The sequence below is a fragment of the Arvicanthis niloticus genome, chromosome 18 (assembly GCF_011762505.2).
Source record: "Arvicanthis niloticus isolate mArvNil1 chromosome 18, mArvNil1.pat.X, whole genome shotgun sequence".
In the NCBI taxonomy this organism is placed as follows: Eukaryota; Metazoa; Chordata; class Mammalia; order Rodentia; family Muridae; genus Arvicanthis; species Arvicanthis niloticus.
The window spans coordinates 7,187,628-7,211,491 of record NC_047675.1 but is presented as its reverse complement, the minus strand read 5'-3'; the positions used below and the strand labels follow the sequence as shown (position 1 = coordinate 7,211,491).

At 43.9% G+C, this 23,864-nt stretch overlaps 1 protein-coding gene across 2 annotated transcripts in view; it reads left to right on the top strand.

Moving 5' to 3' along the window:
- The first annotated feature begins 565 nt into the window (after positions 1 to 565).
- C18H4orf51 (chromosome 18 C4orf51 homolog) overlaps positions 566 to 23,864 on the top strand; it is a 32,174-nt gene continuing 8,875 nt past the window's right edge. For both annotated transcript variants that reach the window (XM_034522576.2, XM_076915444.1), the window contains exons 1-2: positions 566 to 919; positions 14,688 to 14,764. In XM_034522576.2, the coding sequence (XP_034378467.1) occupies positions 687 to 919; positions 14,688 to 14,764 (310 nt within the window). In that variant the 5' untranslated portion in view covers positions 566 to 686. The remainder of the gene's footprint in view (positions 920 to 14,687; positions 14,765 to 23,864) is intronic.

The following is a 23,864-nucleotide window of genomic DNA, read 5'->3' as shown; positions in this document are numbered from 1 at the left end:
TAACCCACAGGGCAGTTGTGGAGGAAGGACTCGCCCCGGAGTTCACCATGACATAGCCACTTCTTTGATTCTTACCCCTGGCAGTTCTTTACAATGCTCAGGACTTTGCTTTTTAACATAACCCTCCAAGCTGACGTTATCAGAACCTGGGGTGCATCTGGGGCTCCTTGTTATTTTAACAGCCCAGAATGACTGTCCTGTCACCAGCCAGTGGGCATACCACTGCTCTGGGACACACAGAAACTGTTCACTAACCTGTTGTTGACATCACAAACAGCTAATGTTATTTTACTGTCCTTCAGGGAACATCTTTAATCTCCACCTACCGCCTAAGCCACCATCCTTAAGATGTATGGTATTATGTCAGTACCAATAGGCAAATAATTTTGCCGAGTGCCTTCTTGCCATAATTGCAAAGCAGTATTCTTCTTAGATCAATGGCTTGAAGTTTTATAGCTTACAGATTAGTGAAAATCCATGTGCTTGGAGCAGACATAGGCTTTGTGGAACTTTGTGACCTGTTGCCTGGTAACTGGATCCAAGACTGCTACGCTTCTCTCTGTGAGCTGTCAGGCTTCAGAAGCTCGGTCAGCCCAGTCAATAGCTTCCTGCTACAAGAAGGGAATGAGTGCTTTACTCTGCCCAGGGCTTGAAAAGCTGTTGCTCGCCACTGCCCGCCCATAGCCATGACGCACTTCCTGTATTTGGCCCCAGAAATCCTGCTTCCCTTTAGCCCTCTCTCTTCTACAGAGTTTGAGCTGATCAGACGCAAGTCCCGAGAACTGTGGCAGGATGAGAGGCGGTGGTCTGCTTCTTCAGTGACAACCTACTCTGGGAGTTACCGGAAAAAGCAACTGGATGAGGCCACCTGCAACCGGCTGGCCCAGAGAGTAGGCCAGCCACAGTTTGAATACAAACCGTAAGATTCCTCTGTCGCTATTCAGAGACAGGTGCTGTAAGGAAATGGTGTTGTAGAGCTGGGGCCACTTCAAAGATGTTAACACATGTTTCCCTGTGTAAATGTCACTTTCTGGCTCAAAGTACAGCTACAACCCGAATTGGTATATAACAACTTAAGAATGAAGGTATGAATACGAGTGTTTAACTAATGTAGCTATTTTTTGTTTGTGAACTTGTTTCTTAGTACATTTGTTTATTGTTTGTGTTTCTGGTCATATGGGAAGACCAGAGGACAACTAACAGAATCAGTTCTCTGATGAGTTTCTGAAACCAAACTCTTGTTTTTGGGTTTGCTCTCCTCACAGCTGTCTTACTGTCCTTCCCCCACGTTAGACAGGATACCCTGTATCCCAGACTGGCCTAAACTCATTCTGAAGCCCAGGGCAACTGAGAACTCTGGATCTTCCACCTCCACCTCCTTAGCACAGGACACACAGGCATGAGCCGCCAAACCCAGTTTCTGTGTGTAGTTTTAGGACCAACCCCAGAGCTTCTTTAATGCTGGGAAAGCATCTACCAACATCGTGGGGCCTGAAATGTTCTTTCCTGTGGTCTTTCTCTATGGAAAGCTGGCAAACCAGCCATCACTGTGTACAGGACTTAGGGTTACCTGCAAGAGCTGAGAACCCAAAGATAATTCCAAAGGTTTAGTGGGAAGTCAGGCCCTGTGATAGGCCCATAATCAAAAACTGATGCCAATTCAGTTCCATCGCTGTAAACACTCAGCTCATGGGAAGGTTTCATCAGCAGGTCCTGGAGAAGAGGGTTTGGGTTTCTTCTGATAAGATCCTTGGAAAGCAAGCTTCCCCCATGGTGGGGAATGGGACAATGTCACTCTGAAGAAAGAGTGTACCTGGGCAAAGAAACATGGAGCCACCTGCCCACACAGAAGGTGACAGGTAGCTCAGGCACATGAGAGGGAAGCATAAGTCAGGACTCCAGGAAATTCCAGGGCTGATGATGAAATCGCTCCCTCTGGGTATTATTTAGCAAATATTCAAATTCTGGAAACTCCTTTGAAGATAGTTTGGATTATTGGCTCCAATTCTTGATGTAGGAACAACCCATGTAGGGCTCTAATAGATAGTGGTTATGGGGTTGGAGAGATGGTTTAGCTGTTAGGAGCACTGGGTGCTTTTGCGAAGAACCAGAGTACAGTTCCCAGCACGAGTAGTGGGTCTCTCCCAAGTGCCTGTAGCTCTGGCTTCAGGAGATAGGATGACTTTTGGCCTTTGTAGGCAATCCACATGCACACATGCATGTGGGCATCTCTCCCTCTCCGCTCTCCCACTCTCCCCTAATAAAATAAAATCTTAAACAAATATATTATTAGTTACTTTATCTTATCTAGTTTCCCTAGCACTTTTTGTAACAGCTCTCATTCAGCTTTGGAAGTTCATCTGATAAGCTGAGGCTGTTGGGGGTCCCTTTGACCAGGTGGTAGGATCTTTATACATTACTGGGGTCTGCTCTGAAAACACATGGATACAAACAGACAGGCAGCAAAGTCGCTTTTGGTTTTGCTAATTTTAAAAATATATTTAATTTAAATGTAGACTTTAAAATGCAGACTTGAGGCGTGTGGTGAAAACGCACATGAGGCTGGCTTCGTCTCCCATGTGTGAGAAGCTTATCTGGATGTTTGGGGAACCTTAGACACTACAGATATCCAACTGCTGTTTTACCAGACGCTAAGCAGCAGCAGTGGGGGCGGGAAGGGGCAGGCTGAGTTCAATCGCAAAATACTGACTGCATGCTGAATTACTTTTGTTTTAATTTTTTTAAACTAATTTTAGTTCAGAGGAGAAATGCCTTCTTAAAGTTCCAAGCAAAACCTGTTTGATTAAAAAATTTCATAAAATTGTAGAGAGGCATTTTTTAGTGGCCCTATAAGATCATCCATGGAAAGGTCTACACGTGTAGACGCTCGGCACGCTTACAGGAACTGGCTTATGGTGCATCACACATATCAGAATAAAAATGGAAACATTTATTTCAAATGCAGGAAAATTAAGACAGGAAAATTCTGATTTACATAGAACACAATCGTTTTCTCTCATGTTGTTTATCCTGTATCTGCAATGACATCCTGTGTTCTGAGCCTTCACTGTCAACTTTGCCACCGTTTACTGTCATCTGACGGGGAAGTCTCAACTCAGGAAACACTAGGTCAGACTCTGGGCATGCGTGTGAGGAATTGCCTTGGTTATTAATTAATGTGGAAATGTTCGGCCCACTGTGAACAATACCACCCATCCCTGAGTAGGCCGTCCTGGGTTGTATGAGAAAGCATGAGCCTGTGAGTGAGCCAGCAGGTGACTGTCCTCCATGGTCATGCTCCAGCCCTGACTTTTCTTGATGATGAGTGGACTGTGACTGGCAGTCAGTGTAAGATGGGACAAACCCTTTCCTCTCTTAAGCTGCTTTGGGCGGAGTATTTTATTGCAGCAAGAGAATGAAATTAGTATGCTGCATGAGAAAAGCCCGGGGAAGCCTTGACCGTTTCCTTCAGAAGCAGCTTTAATTCATAACATTCGTAAGGTACACAGAACCCCCACCTGTGCTGGGGGAACAGAGATGCATGGTAAGAAGCTTACACTAACACAAAGGTTAGGATCAATCCCAATTGTCTGCCAAGACGACAAGGAGGGGAGCATTGCATCTTGGAGCCACTAAGACAAGCATGTAGCGTCACTATCATTTGCTGTTGTTTTGCAGCGGTGGCATTAAAACCTTGCTCTCGCTAGGCAGATGCTGAGCTACAGCCCAGCCCCTAGGGTGTACACTTTAGAGTCTTCAACCTGTACGAATTTGCTAATCAAATATTTTTTAGGTCCTACTATGTTTAAGGCTTTAAATTAGATACAGTGGATCGAAAAACCACGTGATCCTTCCAAGAACTTATCATTAGATGAGGGAAAAGCCAGCAGAAAACATGAAGCATTGTGTTGAAGGGAACAAATAAGCACTGGTCCTCTAAGTAAAGCCACACAAAAACAAAACAGCTTTATTTTATCATCCCCAAGCCACATTCTTAGGTATTTCCTTAGGAGCATAAGAACTTAGTATACATCAACTCAAAACCAACACAGAACCTTTATGATACTTTTCTTTATAACTGACATAAACTGACATAAACTGGAAGGAATCAATAAGAAATTAGACAAACTCTGCTACATCCATACAATGAAATGTTAGTCAAAGAAGAAGAAAGAGGAGGAGGAAGAGGAGGAGGAGGATGAGAAATGAGGTATCAGGCTATGAAAAGCTATGGATGAGTCTTAGACCCATATCTCTAACCTAAAGAAGTATGAAGTTACCTATTGTACATTGCAGACATACAGCTTCTGAACAGAAGATGCGTACGGGTACATAGCTCAGTGTTTCTAGAGGATGGGCTAGAGTTAAACAGATGAAACCTGCTGATGTTTCAGGTCTGTGAACTTGTTGTGTGTAATGCCATAATGGTGAACACTAGACATTAAATATTTGTCAAAACACATAGCACTTCATAGCATAATGAGTAAAGTTTATGCAAATTAAGAAGCCATTTAGGAGTTCGAGAAGGCTAAGAATAGAATAAAGAACTTGAAAAGGAATCTGAATGTGCCATGGCTATTTGAGATGAGTTCATGGGCCGTGGGACTGAAGGCTGATCTCAGTCACTTTGGAAGTTGGTAGAGACCGTGGAGATGAAAGGCCCGAGCGCAGGCAGAGCTTGATCACTGGCAGAGTTGTTTCCCACTGGGTTTGAGCAGCAATTCTGAAACTACTATCATACAAGCTAGAAGCAAACAACTCGGTAAATGGGTGACTTTCATCAGAATGGGAAGGAAACAATAACAAGTAGGGTGTAGAAATGACCTCTGTCATAAGGTTCAAAAATAGATCCATGCATAGTGTAGTATACTTACAGATAATGATACGTAGAAATGGTTATATGTATATATCTATACACAAGTGAGTGTACGTTTCCTTTTTCTTTGGAAGAAAATAGACTCTGTCCAGCTCATGTCAGGGTAGAGCTTTACACAAGGGCCTTGAAGCAGTGCTTTGCAGGAGCAGGCACACTGAGTGCCCTGATTTTGGTTCCTGCTAAGTTTTCTCCAGTACAAAAGAATAATAGTTACATCAAGATGTATTAATTCTTAGACTCAGCCAGGTGGTGGACACAGCGGTCATGGAGCATGTAGTACCGGAAACTGTAAGATGACAAGAAGTGAAGCAGAAATGGTGGAGACAGAGGAAACTTCCAGATGGAATATAGCAAGGAAAGCTGGAAGATACTGAGAAAAAAATGAACCCAATGTACCAAATAAATATCCACAGTCTATACTCAAGCAAGTGACTGAGTAAATACATTAGAAATGTGGGAGGCCAGGCGTTGGTGGCGCACGCCTTTAATCCCAGCACTTGGGAGGCAGAGGCAGGCGGATTTCTGAGTTCGAGGCCAGCCTGGTCTACAGAGTGAGTTCCAGGACAGCCAGGGCTACACAGAGAAACCCTGTCTCGGAAAAAAAAAATGTGGGGAAAGGACCGAGTTTCCATGCGGAAGAGTGTCGCATTATTTGTGTGACTGTTCTCTAAGAAGATGAGGGTGACTCACTATTCAAGTGTGAGATGAGTGGCTATGGAAAATGGGAAGAGAAACTTTACAAAGAGGAAAGCTGCCAAGCGTGATCTCATTATTTTGAACCATCTGACCAAGGTTAACATCAACAATGACAAGCTACAGTGTAATCTGTGTCACTGCTATGACGTGCACGAGGCTCGCAGTCGACTTTTATGTTCCTCGTAGGCAAAACACATGGCCTTCCTGAAATTGTGAAGAGATCATGTCATTCAAGAACATCCAACAATTCTCACTGTTGTCAAGGTCATGAAAAAGGAAGAGCCTAAGAAACTGCCATTGCCATGACACACATAAGAGATACGGCTATTGAATGCAGTGCAGCGTTCTGAAGGGGACCCTGAGGCAGAGGGGTGGCATTAAGAAAGATTCAGGAAATCTGAATGAGGTAGGAGATGCCAGGCAAAGCAAATGTGTGGCAGCACTAGCTCATCACCATCACAGATAAACTACATGGACATAAATCATGACCATATCTGGGTGTGGGGTATATGGCCTTTCATTGTGTTGCCATTACAGTGTCCTTGCTAATCTGATGCTGGGTATAGTGAAGTGCAGAGTAATCCTAGCACTGGGGAGGCAGAGGCTATCCTGGGCTACATAGCAGTTCAAAGTCAACCTGGATTAAGAGCAGCAAATAAATAAATAAATTCATGAATAAAAATGTGTTCTAAAATTCACTTTTAAATACATGAGCCGGGCGGTGGTGGCGCACGCCTTTAATCCCAGCACTTGGGAGGCAGAAGCAGGTGGATTTCTGAGTTTGAGGCCAGCCTGGTCTACAGAGTGAGTTCCAGGACAGCCAGGACTACACAGAGAAACCCTGTCTCGAAAAAAAAAAAACACCCCAAAATAATAAATAAATAAATAAAATAAATACGGAAACAGAAGACAAGTGGGTTGGCAAGTGAAAGACAAAGCCTCATTTGCAGAGTATATGATAACCAGGGAAGAAAATCAGAGTGCCAACAGCAAAATCATGCAAAGCTCCAGGAAGTGAAAGAATAGGAGATGGCGGTAATAGCTGAGCGAATAGCCTCTTGCACAGCAGTTGCTACTGTAGTTGCTTTTCTCTGTCTGAACAGGGAGACTTATACTGAATTGAAAAGTTTAACACCACTTATGTTGGCAGCCCCCTAAAAATTAAAATTGTGAATAAATTTTTTCATATTTACAAGGCCCACATAAGGAAAACTAAAAATTTGATGCAAGAAGTCATAGTATAACTAACCCAATACATTCTGTGTTCATGGTTAAAAAGAATTAATAGCATCAACTCAATAGGGGTCTTGTTTTTTCCTGATCCTGTGATAAAATGCCCTGACAAAAGGAGCATAGAGGAGAAATGACTCACGAGTCCACATTAAGGTTCACGACTATGGGAAAGTCAAGGCAGGAGGAATTCGTAGCATCTCAGCACATTCACAGTTGAGAGCAGAGGGAGAATAAATGCAGGCTTGCTTTCTAGTGCTCAGTCTTCTCTCTGTATTTACACAGTCCAGGATCCCAAGCCTAGGGAGTGGTAATGCCTACAGTGGGTACAGCTAGTGTAATTCCCCACAGCCATGCCTATCGGCCAGGCTGATTTAGACAGCCCCTCATTAAGGTTCTCTTCCAGATGATTCTAGATTATGTCACATCGACAAAACTAACCAGCACAATGTTTGAGTTCAGTGCAACCCCAATTAAAGTCCCAGCAATTTATTTTGTGAGTCCCCTAAAACTGAGTCCAGCATTTATAGAGAGAGGCAAAACAGCAAGAACAACTAACACATAGTGTAGAGGAATATATTGGAGGAATAGTATTACTTGTCTTCGCGATCTACTATAACAGTGTATACATAGTACATGGTGCTAGTGAAAGACCAGACAATTATATGCTTGGGATAGAACAAAGCCCAGATATAAGTGCACATGAAGTATTATTTGTTAATCTTTGGTAACAAAGCAAAGATACTATTTTGAAGAATGTTAGAACAAATGGACACCAGTGTGGGGGAAAGGGATCTATACATAGACAAAAATGAACTCAAAACAGGTAATGCTCTAAGTGTAAAGTGCAAAACTGTAAGAATGTCCAGCAGAGTAGAGCCTGGGTGACCTTGTGATCTGGAGGGAACAAAATGAAATAGTTGGGGAAACTGGACTTCATTAAACATTTTAAATTACTTTTTAAAATTTTTCGAGATTATAATATACTTTCTGCCCTCCGAGGCCTCCCATAAACCCCCCTCCTTGCTCTCTTTCAAGTTCATAATCTCTTTTTTTATTAGTAGTTGTTTTACACACACATGCACACACACATACACATAGGTTCCTTAAATTACTACATACTATCTCCTTGATATATACATATGTATATTCAGTGCTGACCATTTGGTATTAGATAACCAATTGGAGTGTTCTTCCCTGGGGAAGACTGTCTCTCCCATTCTGCATCCCTTAGTTGTCTGCAGTGCTTTGTGTAGAACTGAGGCATCCTGGGCTTCTCCCTGACCTCCCTCCTCTGGTGCAGATTAACATATCTGTTGCCCTTGTTCAGCTCTTGCTCATCCATCAGTTGGTGAGGCATGGGTGTGGCCTCTGACATTCCGAGGAGACACAATCCAGCAGCAAGCCTCTGCTTCTCTGGCTCTTCCAACCTTTCTGTCCTCCCCTCTTGAGCCCTAGGTGTGGGAGTTGTGTTGTAGATGCTCCCATCGACACTGGGCTCCACAACTCTGCATTCTGATTGGTTGTACTTTGCTGTAATGGAAAGGAGAAGTTTCCTTGATGTGGGTAAGGACTATACTTATCTGCTGATATAAGGACAGAAAGAGTGTAGTTAGAGATTATGTTTTTAGTGAAGTGGTGGCTTCTCTTCCAAGATCCATGACTTTACTAGTTCTGAAAAGTTGGCCAGGTTTCTAGTAACAAGCATGATTTACCTCTTTTTCAGTGAGTCTTAGGTCCAATTAAAAAGCTGTTGGTTACTGACAAGGTGTTTGTGCCACTAACCCTCGGGGTTATTGCGCCATGCTAGTTCTTGGTCATTAACAATTTAGAATTCTCTAAAGAACACAATATCAAGAGAACAAGAGAAAAAGCCACAAACAGGGAGAAATAATTGAAAAAGATCTATTCTGGTAGGTTTTCTGATGAATATATCCAAGATTTAGGGAAAAACTTTAATGATAACAGTTGATTTTAAAACGCACCAAAGACTAACAGGTACCTCATCAAAGATACACACACTGTAAATAAGAATGTGAATACGAGCTTCATTTCTATGTTATCAAGGAAATACGATTAAAATGGCAAATTCCTCTACACACTCTTAGAATGATCAATATCTGGGCTGGAGAAATGGCTCACATGTTAATAGCACTTGGGGTTCAATCATGAGAACCAGAGTTCCAGTCCTAGAACCTATGTAGCAACTATATGAATATGCATATATGTATGCATGCATGCATACGCATACGTACTCATGCATGTATGTATGTTTCTGAGGCAGGAGGAGATAGGAGGATCTCTGAGGCTTGTTGGCTCTAGCCTAGCTGACAAAGTGTAGGCCCTAGGTTCAGAGAAAGAGCCTACCTCAAAAAAAGAGGAGAGCCATAGAAAAGTAAGCCCTCTTCTGGCTCTAACATGTGCAGACAGGCATAAACACTCATGCACAAAAGCTCATATAACCACACATGTACATAAATAAAACATGTTTTTAAAGAGTCACCAAAATCCAATAATGATAAAGAGCAGGGAGCAGCTGGAACTCTCCCCCCTGAAAATACAAAAAGCATGGCCGCCTGGAAGATGGTTTGGCACTTGCTTGGAAAGCCAAACGGTATTGCTCCTGTAGCATTTAGCAATCGTACTATTTGGTATTAATCCGAAGGAATTGGAAACATATGTCCATACAAAAACCCACACAAATTCTTTACAGTGTAGCTTTATTTACAACCACCCAAACCTGGAGGGAACTATGTTGTCTTTGTACGGGTCAGTAGTAGACTGTGGTGCACATGTACAACAGAATATTTCTCAGTGGTGAAGAGCAGTGATCGAGTCCTGAGAAGACACAAAGACATTTATACATATTACTAACTGAAGACAACCTGAAAAGGCTAGGTACTCTGTGTGCATAACTAATTGATGTTGGAAAACACAAAACAAGACTATGTGGTTAGTAAACGTATTAATGAATTCTGCAGGTTGTTGAAGGGGGGTATAAAGAGTTGGAGCACAGAGGCTATTTTAGGACAGTGAAAGTATATGTGATAGCATTGTGAAGGATGCAAACATTGTACAGTAGCCTAAACCCAGGGAGTGTTTGCACCCCTGTGGACTTTGGGTATTTCCCATGCACCAGTTCTAACAAACGTGGGGCTCTAGTGAGGAATGCGGGTTATTGCAGAAGTTGTGTATGTGTCATAGAGCAGTTGCCTTGTTGTCATTTCCTGGTGCTATGTTTAAATCCTCCGACTAAGGCAACTTAAGAGAGAGAGGGTTTATTTGAGATCACAGTTATGGTGAGGACGTCAGGCACCAGTTGGTCACACTGCAATCACAACCCTTAAGCAGAGAGGAGTAGATGTGCACTGGCGCTCAGTTCCTGCTCTCCAGTATTTATCCAGTTCAAGATCCCAGCCAGGGAATGGTGCCACCCACAGTGGATAGGCCATGACACCTCATTCATGTAACTAAGACACCCCCAACATTTCCAGAGGCCTGTCCCCAAAGTACTTTTAGATTCTGTCAAGTTGACTGTCAACACTGATCATCATGAGGGCTACATGGGAAATCTATGCACCATTCCCCCTTAACTGTGAACCTGAGAGTGTTTTCTTAGAGCAAAGTCTGAGAGAGAGAGAGAGAGAGAGAGAGAGAGAGAGAGAGAGAGAGAACCTCTTTCTCTCATCCACTCCCATGTCCCCTATTACTCCAATCCCCCAACACTCCCACCCACCCCCAACACTCCCACCCATGCCCAAAGCTCCCACCCATGCCTGTCACCCCACACACTTTATTCACTCCTGTCTAGTCCTGTTCAGAAAACTATATGCTACTGACAGATAACACACAACTTCTCAGTAGAAGGAGAGATAAACCATTTCTACACATTGGGAGACTGAATACTCAAAACTGTCATTCCCCCTAATTTATAGACTCCGTGCAATTCTAATGGCCTCTTTTTCTTAGAACTTGACAAGGTGATTCTAACACTTACATGAAGACAAAAAGTGCCATGATATAGCCAAGATCATCTTAGCAAAGAATCAGATATGAGGGCCTATTCTACAGACAGCTGCTCTCGGGGAGGACCTAGATTCAGTTCCTAGCACCTGAACTGAAACTCTGCCTCCAGGGAATCTCGCACCGTCTCCTAGCCGCCCCAGCACTGCACGCACACATGCATACCCACACTGGGACATGCATAACTACAGTAAGGTAAACCTCAGCAAAGGGGTCAGAATAAAGAACGCAAACAAAGCTATGCCTGAAACAGGTGCTCGATTTATAGAAGAGGGGTCAGCGAAAGGCTGTGCTCCCAGCTCTAGCTGGTGAGGTAGACATGTTAGCAGGGAAACATTCGATGTTAATGTGGGGGCTACTTTGATGTCAAAGAGAGGTCTTTAATTATTTGTGTGTGTGTGTGTGTGTGTGTGTGTGTGTGTGTGTGTGTGTGTGTGTGTGTTGACCCAGGAGGTCAGGCATGTGTGTGGAGGTTAGAAGACAACTTTGTGGCCTCGTCTACAGAGTGAGTTCCAGGACAGCCAGGACTACACAGAGAAACCCTGTCTCGAAAAACCAAAAAAAAAAAAAAAAAAAAAAAGACAACTTTGTGGAGTCAGATCTTTCTTTCACGTTTACATGGATTCCAGAAACAACCCCAGCTCCTGCTGAGCCACTCGCCCTGGAAAAAAATTACTTAAACAGACACAAAGAGCACTGACCCCAAGGGAAAAGATAAACTGGTTACTTTAAAATAATGTTCTGTCCAACCAAAAGACCAGCCAGCAAATACAAGACGGGCTAGCAAAATCATGACATTTTAAACTCAGAGCCCCACAAAGGGTTCATAACTATTTTATCCACAATATGGAGAGTAAGGTTATAATTCACTTCTTTACCACACCTAGAAATGTTACAACTTAAAAGAACAGCATTGTGAAGTACAGGATGTGTACAAGGGGCTCGCCCATAAATAGCTGGGAGGAAAGCACAGTGGTGTGGATCCTGGAAAATGCAGTTTGGTGTTATCTAGCTTGATGCTGTTCTATGACCTAGCAATTCCCCTCCCAAGTATCTGCTATCTGAAACACTTTTCCACCTGTATGTAAAAAGATGTATAAATGTGTCCTTAGCAACATCTTTCATAAAAGGCAAAATGAAAAAGAAAAGAAAACCAAAAAACACCCCCCCCCAAATTCTGAATACAGGAAAAATACAGAATAAATTTCATAGCTGTCTCTGTCTCCTCAGACTGTTTCTAGGGACCCTGGAGATGCCAAAACCTGAGGATGCCCAATTCCCTCTTCTATCTAGGTAGTATTCTATTGTTGTGAAGAGACACCATGACCACAAAAACGCTTATAAAGAAAAGCATTTAGTTGGGGCTTGCTTACAAAGGCTTAGTCCATTATCAGCATGGTGGCATACAGGCAGACATGGTGCCGGAGGACCTGAGAGTTCTTCCTTTAGATCCACAGACAGCAGGAAGAAGAAAGAGCCACTAGGCCTGACTAGGTCTTTTTAAAACCTCAAAGCACACCCCCAGTGACACACTTCCCCTTACAAGTCCACACCTCCTAATAGTACCACTCCCTAGCAACCAAACATTCAAATCTATGAGCCTATGGAGACCATTCCTATTCAAACCACCCCATTCAAACCACCCTGGTCCCCGTAGCCTTTTAGCCATATCATACAAAAATGCATTTAGTTCAATTTCAAAAGTTCTCACAGTTTGTAACAGTCTCAACAATGTTTAAAAGTTCAGTCTCTTCTGAGACTCATCGCAGTCTCTTAAATGTAGCCCCCCTGTAAAATGAAATTTGAAAACCATATCACATACTTCTAACATACAATGGCACAGGATATACACGACCATTCCAAAAAGGAAGAAGGGGGCATAGTGAGAAAATACTGGACCAAAGCAAGACCAAAAACTGGCTGGGCAAACCGCAACTCTGCATCTCTATGTCTGGTGTTAAAGCGCTCTTCAGATCTCCAACTCCTTCCAGCTCTGTTGCCTGCAACACACTTCTCTCTCTTGGGCTGCTTGCAGCTCTCCTCACAGCTCTCCCACAGCTCTGGCATCTTTAACATCTTGAGGTCTCCAAGACAATCCAGCCTTTACCTTCATAGCTTCATAAAAGGCTCCCATGCAGGGACAGCCTTGATAGTTGCCTGGCCTCTGTGGCTTTACTTAGCTGCAGAGGGAGATTCCACAACCCCTTTCTTCTATCCTAATCTGGAAAGCCTGGACTATGTTCCCGAAGCTGCTAAGGTCTGCTGCTTGCTGTGGCTGGAACATGGCCCCTTGTTCAACTACATCTTCACCGGCTTTCTGTCTTCAATGGTTTCCTTCACTGCCTAAGGTGATCTTTAATTCCTTTTCACAAGTCAGAAGCTTAACTGGGTGGGTCCTGTACTGAGGGCACCACTCCCTTTTGTACCATTTAGCATCAGGTTTTTCCTTAATCTGTTGATCACTTCGAGCACAGGATTTAGCTTCACTACATTTCCTTTGTCCTCAGGCTGTACATTTTGTGTTTTTCCTTGCTCAGCTTGCTCCTTTTCATTCTAAATATGCAGGAAAAAAATGGCGTATCCTATAATGACATCATTTAAGGGTTTGAGGGTTTTGTCCTCACATATGTGTGTTGTACCTGTGTGCCTAGTGTACGCACAGGTCATAAGAGGACACTGACTCCCCTGGGACTGGAATTACAGGTGATTGTGAGCTGCCATGTTGGTGCTAGGAATCGAACCTGAGTCCCCTGGAAGAACAGCCAGTGCTCTTAACTACTGAGCCATCTCTCCATCCCCTTATGTAATATTTTTATATATTATATATAATACTTTACATATTATATATAACATTTCATATATATCATATATAATATTTAAAACTAACCAAAACACAATATTTGGTGATGTTTTTTAAAATGTATAAAGAAAAGGTGGTATAATATAAAAAAAGGGGTGATTCCTATAGAGCTCAGGATATGGCTCCCTGTCTGTCTGTGTCAGAATCATATTCCCCAAACCTACTGAGAGAAAACATCAGTGGGCGCTGAGCTCAGAAAGCGCATCTGAGGAATCAGTAGCCTGTGATGATCCTGTTGCTCTCATCAGGGTAGAAGAAGGATGTAGGGTGGGCGCTCCGCCTGTCTGCAGGAGGAGGGGCTTGCCTGTGATGCGTGCACAGTAGGAGCATTTCAGGACTCGGTTGGTTTCAATTCCCCTCTGTGTCTTCCTCACCTTAGCTCTAGGTGCCCAGGGTTCTAAGCCCCTCCTTCCTTAATCAAAGGACCTTCAGTTAGTTACCATGAAATAATGCAGACTGGCATTCACTCAGTCTTTCCACTCCAGGCAGGGTGCCCATTTCTCCTAAAAAGCCACACTTTGCCCATAGGGAATGTCATATCTGAGTTCAGGGAAACTGAGTTACAGATGTGTTTCAAAGGATAGACACAACATCTGTGAGTCCCCACATTACCCCACTGCCATTAAATTTTATTTGGAAACCAATGTAATTACTGTAATCTTTCTTATCCCAGGCATAGCACTTATCTTATTTTGAAAGGAGCTCCCTGGAGAAACACTCATAAATCCTGCTGAAGTAATTATGAACTTAATGTTTGAGCTTTGCAGGCAGAGATGAAAATGTTACCCTTTTATGACAAATCAGAGCACAAACAAATCCCTAAAGACTGTGCAAAACTTCAGCTTGGGTTGATTTAATGGGACTGTGGGGTGAGGGCGAGAGTACAGAATGAGGAGAAAAGTAGCAGAACCTTAAAACCCAAAGGAAAATGGAATCTGTAGGCTCCATGTGATTGGTCAGCCTACAGGTGTGTGACTTGTCTCTCCCTCTGGCTTTCTTTAGAACACCATTGCCAGGCAACTCTGCCTACAACCGTCTACCCGGCAAGGCTGGTTCCCAGGAGGCCACAGATGGCAAAGGTCAGTCAGTGATCAGGTCCTCTATGGGCAGGCCTTTCAGGCCCTTCTCCTCTTCTTAACTGAGATAGACTGGTGGGTGCAAGCTGTGTACACTAGGTTACACAACAGGATGCTTTGATAAGTGTTCATATTACAAAGTGATTATTGTGGTAATGCTAATCAATTGTTTCACATAACTCCTGTGTGTGTGTATGTGTGTGTGTGTTAGTGTGTGTGTGTTAGTGTGTGTGTGTTAGTGTGTGTGTGTGTGTGTTAGATTTAATAAGTATCCCCCCCCCCCATCCCTGCTATAGTTTCATGTGTTTGAATGCTTGGCCTATAGAAAGTGGCACTATTAGGAGTTGTGGCCTTGTTGGAGGAAGTGTGTCACTATGGGGGTGGGCTTTGAGGTCTCCAATGCTCAAGCTGTACCCAGTGTGACACACAATTTCCTCCTTGCTACTTGCATCAAGATGTAGAACTCTCAGTTCCTTCTCCAGCACCATGCCTGCCTGTATGCTGCCATGTTTCTCTGTCATGATGATAATGGACTGAACCTCTGAACTATAAACCAACCCCAGTTAAATGTTTTCTTTATGAGTTGCCTTGGTCATGGTGTCTTTTCATAGCAATGAAACCCTAACTGTGTGTGTGTGTGTGTGTGTGTGTATGTATGTGTGTTCGTGTGTATGGTGTGTGTTTGTGTGAATTTGTGTATGGTATATGCATATGCATTTGATTGTATATGTGTGTGCATGTGTGCATATGTGTATGGTGTATACATGTGTGTTTGGTATGTGCACAGCCAGTATGTATGCAGAACCCTGGCATCTCCTCTGTCAATGCATTTTATATCTGTGGGGCACCCACATAGTAGGAGGAGCCAGAGTCTCACTCATTACTCTCTCCTACCCCATGAGGAAATGCCAGGCTGAGATTGCTCTTGGATCTGAGCTGTTCTGCCTTGGGTATGGCACAGGACACGTGAAATGGCTCTTTCTGGATCTTCAGTGCATCGGCCGTTGAGTCGTCTGTTTCAGTGATGTGCTGGAAGTTTCCCCCTGGGTGTCTAGGCTCCCACAAAGATGTTATCATCTGTGGTTGGAGTCCATGCTTTCACATCAAGCTCTGCTCAGACGTAATGAGAGAAGAATCCCACTCTACCGGCTTCCCGAATCTTTCTCCTCTACTCCCAGGCTCCCGGGTGTTCCCCATGTGATTTCCACTTGCCTAAAAAGTCAAGCTCCCTGTCATAAGACAGTAACCATGTTCTACTGGAGATATAGTGCTTGTAAAAGAGGCAGTTAATCTGAGGTGTTTTCCCTTCCTCCATATTAGTTCTAGACTGTGCCTTCCAGTCTATCCTGGTGCTTATTGAAAAAATTCTGAGCTCTGTTGGATATGCCACACTCAGATGAGACACAGAGGAATCGTCTGCTGCTCTGCCCTGCTTGCCAGTCTCCCCCACTCTATTTTAGCCATTTGAAGTCAACACTAGATGTTTTATAATGCATTAGTTACATTAAATATATTATGTTAAGTACATTAATACATTAAGTAGTTTAATAATACATTAAACCACCACCTTCAGCTTTTCTACAAGACTGAAGAATGTCTTTCTTTATGTAAAGGCCAAAATGATGGTGTGTGGGCTGGCTGTTCACATGGTGTTTCCGTGGCATCCTAGAGCCTACCTGTAGGCTAAGTCAGGGCTAAGGAAGACACGCCCATTCTTTCATCCCTTGATCCTGGAAGTAACATTCCTTCCTCACACTGAGTGTGAGATCAGAGAGCTCAGACATGGATTCACTGGCTGCTCAGTTACATCCTGGAAACAGCTGCACCCCAGAGAAAGGGACAGTTTGTCTGTCCTGTCACCAAGTCTGTCTTTGAGGAAGAAACAAAGAGATTGTCCTGCATAATAATGGCACTCAGAGCTGAGTCCCTAAAGGGTTAATAGACAAATCACAAATGTATTTGTTAATAGACAAATTGTTAATAGAGAAATCACAAATGATATTTGAGCACACCACAGCATATCTGGTATTCTGTCCATCTGATGAGCTATTTAAAGTTGTAACTTGCAAATGGGGAGAGCTGGGTGGTGAAGAGAGTCACTGGGCAGCCTTGTGGGTATTTGCCAACTGACAGAGATATTTTCAGTGTTTTCATTGGGAGGTGCTGATGCCCTCGTTTCCTGATAAAACTTGACTGTATGAGAAGAGTTTGAGATGGAGTCTCAGTTCCTGTTTGGTTTGCTGATACACGATGATAGGAAAGATAGCCATTGACATTGTGGTTAAAATCAGGCAAGATTTTGTTCCCTTTGCTGTAAAGAGAAAAAATAGTTAAAGCACACTGTGCAACTTAAAGACAGGTCCAAACTCACGTCGGCGAATTAAGGAGTTTGCTCACATCATTTACAGCAGCGGTTCTCAACCTGGGGTTGAACAACCCCTTCCAGGAGTTGCCCAAGACCATCTACATACCAGATATTTTCATTCCATTGATCCAAAATCCAATTCTGGTCTCCCTGGTCACCAGACATGCAAGAGTTACACTTCTGCAGACAAAATGCCTATATGCAAAGAATTTAAAAATGGAGAAAGGACCAATAATGTTTGAGGAGAAGAGATGCATGAAATGCCATGTGATGTCAATAACGTGTATGCTATTTGTAATATCCTTCGTTTCCTCTCTCCTCTTTAAATCCCATTTTAATCTTTTGTGACACATCCTCCCTACTGCAAACAACTCCAGAAAGCAGCAAGAACTAACAACAACATCTTGTAAGTCATGTCTTGCCAACCCAGTCCGTTTCCCACACAGGAAGATACTAATGCATGAACAAGATGACATTGCTTCTCTGTTTCCTGTCAGACTTGGATTAAAGCATCTTTCTTACCAAAGCCTTAAGGGCCATGTGGATGTGGCCCCAGTGTCTGCCCATATTTCCTCTTCATTTTATTCAGAGTCTTCCAGCTATATTGTCTTCACCTGAAAATGTGCAAACACCAAACCAGTTTTTGCCTCAGGACCCTCACCCACTGTTCTTTCGGGAACACAATTATCCAAACTCTGCCTTCTCTTTACTGTTTGCTTACCTTTGTTTCTCTAAAACATAAGCTTTTTGCAGCCAACAACTTGTATTATTTGTCATGAATCTTCAGTGTCTTGCACAGAGTTCAAACAAAAACAGAATCCCTCTTGATAGTCTTGATCGTCAATTTGATTGGATTGACAGCCATGTAGGAGACTAGGCGAGAATTCAGCTGGGTGTTTGTAAAGACTTTTCCAGCCGAGCTCAGAGGAGGCAGAAATGCCTTCCCTGAGCTGAGTCAGCACCACATTCAAGCTGAGGGCTTGAAGGAGTAAAATGCGGAAGCCCTGGGACTGAGGTTGTCTCTCACTTCTGCTTCCTGACCCCCACAAGGTGACCAGCTTTGCTTTTCCATACATCTTGTTGCATGTTCTTCTGTCCCACTATGGGCCCAGAGCAATGGCAGAAACCACCATGGAATGGAACACTGAAATAGGAGCCAAAATAAGCATTCCCCAAGTTGATGTTCTCAGATATTTAGTCTTACAACACACCCTACAACTGTCCACCAGTGGTTATTGTTGGTGCTTTCATTTCCTACAATGTTCTCTCTCTCCCTCCCTCCCTCTCATTTGTCTTCTTTATTCATTTTTAATTTATTATTCTTTCATTTGTTGCATCCAGAAGGCAGTTTCCCCTCCCTCCTCTCCTCCAAGTCCCTTCCCCCTCCTCACCCACTCCTCTTCAGAAAAGCACAGGCCTCCATGGATGTCAAGCAAACATGGCAGGCAGATCAAATTGCAGTAAGACTAGGCACCACCTCTCATATTAACACTGGACAAGGTAAAAAAGTGATACTTTCTTATAAAGCCAATTCGTATTTATAATTTTCTTCTAAAAGGAAATTCAAAAATTCCATTTTAAAATTAGAATATATTTGATAAAGGCAGCCTTCTACAGTTAAGTGTTTCAGATGACAGCTTTTACCACCCATGTAGCAGCCACGAGAGTGGCAACAGTGTACATGCAATGACCGAGCAGCACATGCCACAGTACAGCTTATGCAGTTCTTGTTCTAGGTTCTTAATGGGCCGAAGCCAGGCAAAGCCCAAATACACAACATATGTACATATGGTTTGAGTAAAAGTTGGTACTAAAACTGGGGTTGTTGCCTGGAAGAACTTGACACTATTTTGTTGCTGTTGTTGTTTGAGGAATGTAGAAAACTTTGGAACTTGGAACTGGAAAAATCTACTGAATGCTCTAAGCAGTGTCCATTGGGGCATTCTAGTGGGATGCTGAAAAAGTAGTAGGCAAGCAATGTGGACAGGAAGGCCCAGCACATAAAGCTTCAGAGGGAACAAGAACTCTATTAACAGCGCTATAGAAGCCATTATTGGCAAATAAGCTAACCGCATTCTGCCTGTGTTCTAAGAACTTGCCTGAAGCTAAAATAAAAGCTAGCAGATTTATTTCTTTGGTGAAGGAAGCTTCAAGACAGCTAACAGAGTCTGTGGAACTGCTGTTGCTAATTCCTCTTCTACAGATCTTTGATGAAAAGGAGCAAAAAATCTGGCAGAAAGAAATAAAAATGTGCAATTTGGAGATGAAAGAACACTCCAGAAGCTTGATGTCATAGCAAAATCAAGTGCAAAAGAAGAGGCTATGATCATTAAGGGGAGCAGCCGTTAAAAACAAAGCCGCCAGTCTTGCCTTAGAATGACAGGACAAGAGCCCTCGGGACAAGGTGTGGCACAGATAAAGCTCCATGTTGTGAAAGGAAAAGCCAGATTAGGTGTGTTGCGGGGACAGGTCCTAGAAAGCAAACACACACAAAAGCTGATGTCAATGTTGTTCACATGGAAAAGAGCCCATTCCAAGCTGGCAGCCTAAGGGAAGAGCCATCCATGGGGTTTGGGAGACAAGAAAGATTAAAGATGGAAGAGGTTATGGATTCTTTCTGTGCAGTTTTAGAGAGACCCTAAGGTGAGGCAAGACATGCCAGGGTCAGAGTGGCTCTGAGGGGAGGCCCCGAGGAGGCCCTGAGGGGAAGCACTGAGGGGGAGGCCTGAGGGGGAGGCCCTGAAGGGCCGTAATGTGCAAGTGTAAAAGTGTAAAAGCCTGGGTGGTGGTGGACAAGCCAAGGTGCTTGAAATGCCAGATCCATGAGATGTCTGCCAAGAAGTTCTACACAGTTGAGAAAATAGAGAGAGAGAGAGAGAGAGATAGAGAGAGAGAGAGAGAGAGAGAGAGACAGAGAAGAAGAAGAAGAAGAAGGAGGAGGAGGAGGAGGAGGAGGAGGAGGAGGAGGAGGAGGAGGAGGAGGAGGAGGAAGAGGAGGGGGAGGAGAAAGAGGAGGAAGAGTGTGGGGTGGTGGGCTATGAGAAGCAGCTGGGTGCTTGGTCGAGCAAGAGCTTGGAACCCCGGAACTTTACTGGACACTGGACAGCAGGAGTTCAGCTCTGCTCCCAGGCCCTGGTTCTTTTCATTTAGCTTCAGCCCTCCACAGCCCCTCCCACAGAGAGGTCTATGGCCAATAGTCATGAGAAACAGGCCTCAGGCCCTAGAGAGATTTACATACTAATGAGGTACCTGAAGGACAGAGGGTGGAGCCAATTAAATATTCTTCCCCAGCCCCTCCCCCCTCCCTGCTATTTAACTCAGGACTGCCCTGGGTTTTACAGGGGGGTACATCCAGATCCATCCACCATCTGCCATGACATTAAAGCCTGTAAAAACCCATGGACTCTCTCATGTTATTGGGGCCCTGCCATAAGGAACTGTGGAGCCACAGCGGCCTTGCCTAACTTCCAGCCTGGAGGAACCCAGAGCGTTCCCAGCCAACTACCCACAGCATGGCGTGAGGAACTCTCTGCGTTTTCCAGTAGCCGATTACCTGCAGAAGAGAGGAGAGGAGAGGAGGGGAGGGGAGGAGAGGAGGGAGGGGAGAAGAGAAGGGGAGGGGGAAGGGAGGGGAGGAGGGAGGAGAGGAGAAGAGTCACAGGTAGGAAGCTAGGGAGCCAGAGAGGCAGAGGCATCTGAGTCCTTTGAAACTGAAGCCCCATAGAATAAACATGGAGCTTCAGGACTCAGTGTCTGTCCTGCTGGGTCTTTTTATTCTTATTTTTTTAATTTTTTTTTTTTGTCATTGGTCCAGTCTTTCCTTATTAAGCCCTGACTCCTCCCTGTTGGAATGATAATGTATATTCTTTGTATGTTGGAAGTATGAAAATTGCTTTTTTTAAAAACAGGAGCCCACTGTTAACAGACTGCCTTGAGTTTCAAAAGACACTTTGGACTTTTAACAGTGTTGAGATTGTTGCAGACTATGGGGATTTTTAAAGCCAAGTAATAAATGCATTTTGTGTTATGAGATGCCAGTGAGCATGTGAGGACCCGACAGCCCAATGTGACGGTTTGAATGAGAGATTTTTCCCCATAGGCTCACACATCTGAACACTTGGTAGGCAGCTGGTTGCACTGTTCAGACAATACTCAACCTGTAGTAGGTGCAGCCTTGCTGAAAGAAGTATGTCAAGGAAGGGAGGATGGAAGGCCTCACTGCACCTCCTACTTCTATCTCTGTTTCCTGTGTATGTGTAACAGTGTAACCAGCCAACTCCTGGATACTCTCCCCAACCCAACAAACCAAAATGAGCTTTTTTTCTTAAGTTGCTGTGGATATAGTATCTTTATTACAGCAACAGAAAAGTAGCCAATTCACCAGACAGATAACCACGAAGCATTCACATTTATAGTAGAAAAGTGATGGTAAGTGTGATCTGGCCTGAGAAGGAAAGGGAGCAGGTCCATTGCTGGTTCTGTGAGGGCTGCTGGGGCCCGAGCTGTAGGAAAGACCTTTCATTTCTCACCATGGTGGGCGTCTTGTGGCTCTTGATCTTTATTGCTTTTAATGTCAATAAGCCGTGGTATGTTTGCTTGTGCGGTTACTGGCCATTTCCAGAGCTTTTGCTCCTAAGGTTGGGGCACCGAGGTGAAGGTTGCAGCCGATGAGTCAGGGCATCCCGAAGAGAGAGGCCTTGGACACAAGTTTTCTAATTGGGTCTCCCTCCTAGACGTTGTTCTTGCCTTGCAGAGGTATCTGGGTAGTGGTCTCTCTCCAAGATCTTCTGCTCTGACATATAGTAACGGCTGAGAGGAAGGATTTCACAGCCCTCGGCTCTACACAGGTACAGCTCAGGAGGAAATCTGAGATCTACTCACCAACCCTACAAAGGAGAACTGGCTCCTCTCCTCTATGATTGCACACAATAGTCCACCCACCAACCTTCAATGTGTTATTTCTGCCTACGGTCCACTCTTCACTCACTCACTGTACATCCACTGAGAGTGAGCCTGCCCTTTCTCTAAACATCTTCCCCTGCACCATTGTCTAGTAAGGTCAGAGTTCAACACTTCCCTTCTGATTCAAGCCCTTACAGGTCTGTTGGGGTGAGGGGAAAGAGTTTCCCATCAAGCTTTGCAGGGAAGCCTGCACTGCTCCTGGGGTCAGTGGGATCTGGAAACAGGCTGGGTACACGCAGTCCTCTCTTCTCCTAATGCAGTCCCTCACTCTCAGGTCTCACCCCACTGTGAACTTGTCATCCATGACTGCCCAGGAAGTGCAAGGCAGAGAACAAATGACTTGAACTGTTCTCAGGGCTTATGTTGACTTGGGTGTGATCTGGCAGATCCCAGGGAGTTTCTAACACTAGGAAATCATTGTTTTCTGGCTAGTTTGCATGCTTTGTTGTGAGAAAAGCCTACATTACTTTTAAACTAGAGAAAGAGAAAAAAAAAGTATAGCACTGGCCATCAATAAATCTGGGCAGAGTGATAGGCTCTTGGCCCAGAACTGAGGTCTCCACCACCCTGATGATGACAGCTATGGCAGACCCTGGCCAGCAGGCCCTGAAGAATCCCCGGTTGGGCCTCCTGACTCACAAACAGCAGTGTCCCTTCCAAATCTTGGGAATTCTGTTTTTCTGTTTTGATCTCTCTGGTTTACACTGGGAAGCAGACTAATAAATAGTTAAATGTGTTTGCCCGAAAATATTCAAATGTATGACAACGGTTTCCAAATCCCCACAGAGCCTGGACACAGGGAGGCTTGGAAGCCAGGCCTGTTATTAAGGAGGTCACAAGATGCCATCTGTGACTGCGCACACTTTCCTGCTGAAGCACAACACAGCCTAGGGGTGGCTGCAATTGATTTTGCCATGAGTGTAAAGCTGGCACTCTCTCGTGGACACGGCAGTGACTTGGGCAGGCTGTGTGAGCAGACCAGATAGAGGCTGGAGCTACACAGCTGAAGACAAGAAAGATAAAACACTCTTCTTGGGTCTGTCTTTAATTATAGCTCAAAAACATTTTGGGAATGTTCATGCATGGATTTCCTACATTTTTTGTGGCTGATGTTAGCCACCTTTAAAATATGGCAATAGCTCTCTCGTTTAGTCAGATTATTCACAACATAATAAAAAAAAAAAAAAAAAAGGTGAAAGAATATGACAGTCAATTCCAGAACTCTCTGATGAACTTTATAACTGTTTACATTTTGCTTTATCAAAATTTCTAAAACCTCTGTTTTTATTACATTTTATTTAGTGGGAGGATGGTGTGCTGTGGTGCACATGTCAAGGTCAGAGGTCAGCTTTGATCCAACTCAGGCTCCTAGGCTCATCAGAAAGTGCCCTGGCCAGCTGGTCTCACCTGTGGGCGTGCCTATGCTAATGTACGCCTATGCTAATGTACGTCTATGCTAATGTACGCCTATGCTAATGTACGTCTATGCTAATGTACGTCTATGCTAATGTACGTCTATGCTAATGTACGCCTATGCTAATGTACGCCTATGCTAATGTACGCCTATGCTAATGTACGCCTATGCTAATGTACGTCTATGCTAATGTACGTCTATGCTAATGTACGTCTATGCTAATGTACGTCTATGCTAATGTACGCCTATGCTAATGTACGCCTATGCTAATGTACGCCTATGCTAATGTACGCCTGTGGTCTTTGTTGTACTACTAGGGGGAAGTTAAAGTATATTTTTACATGCATACATGTATGTGTCTT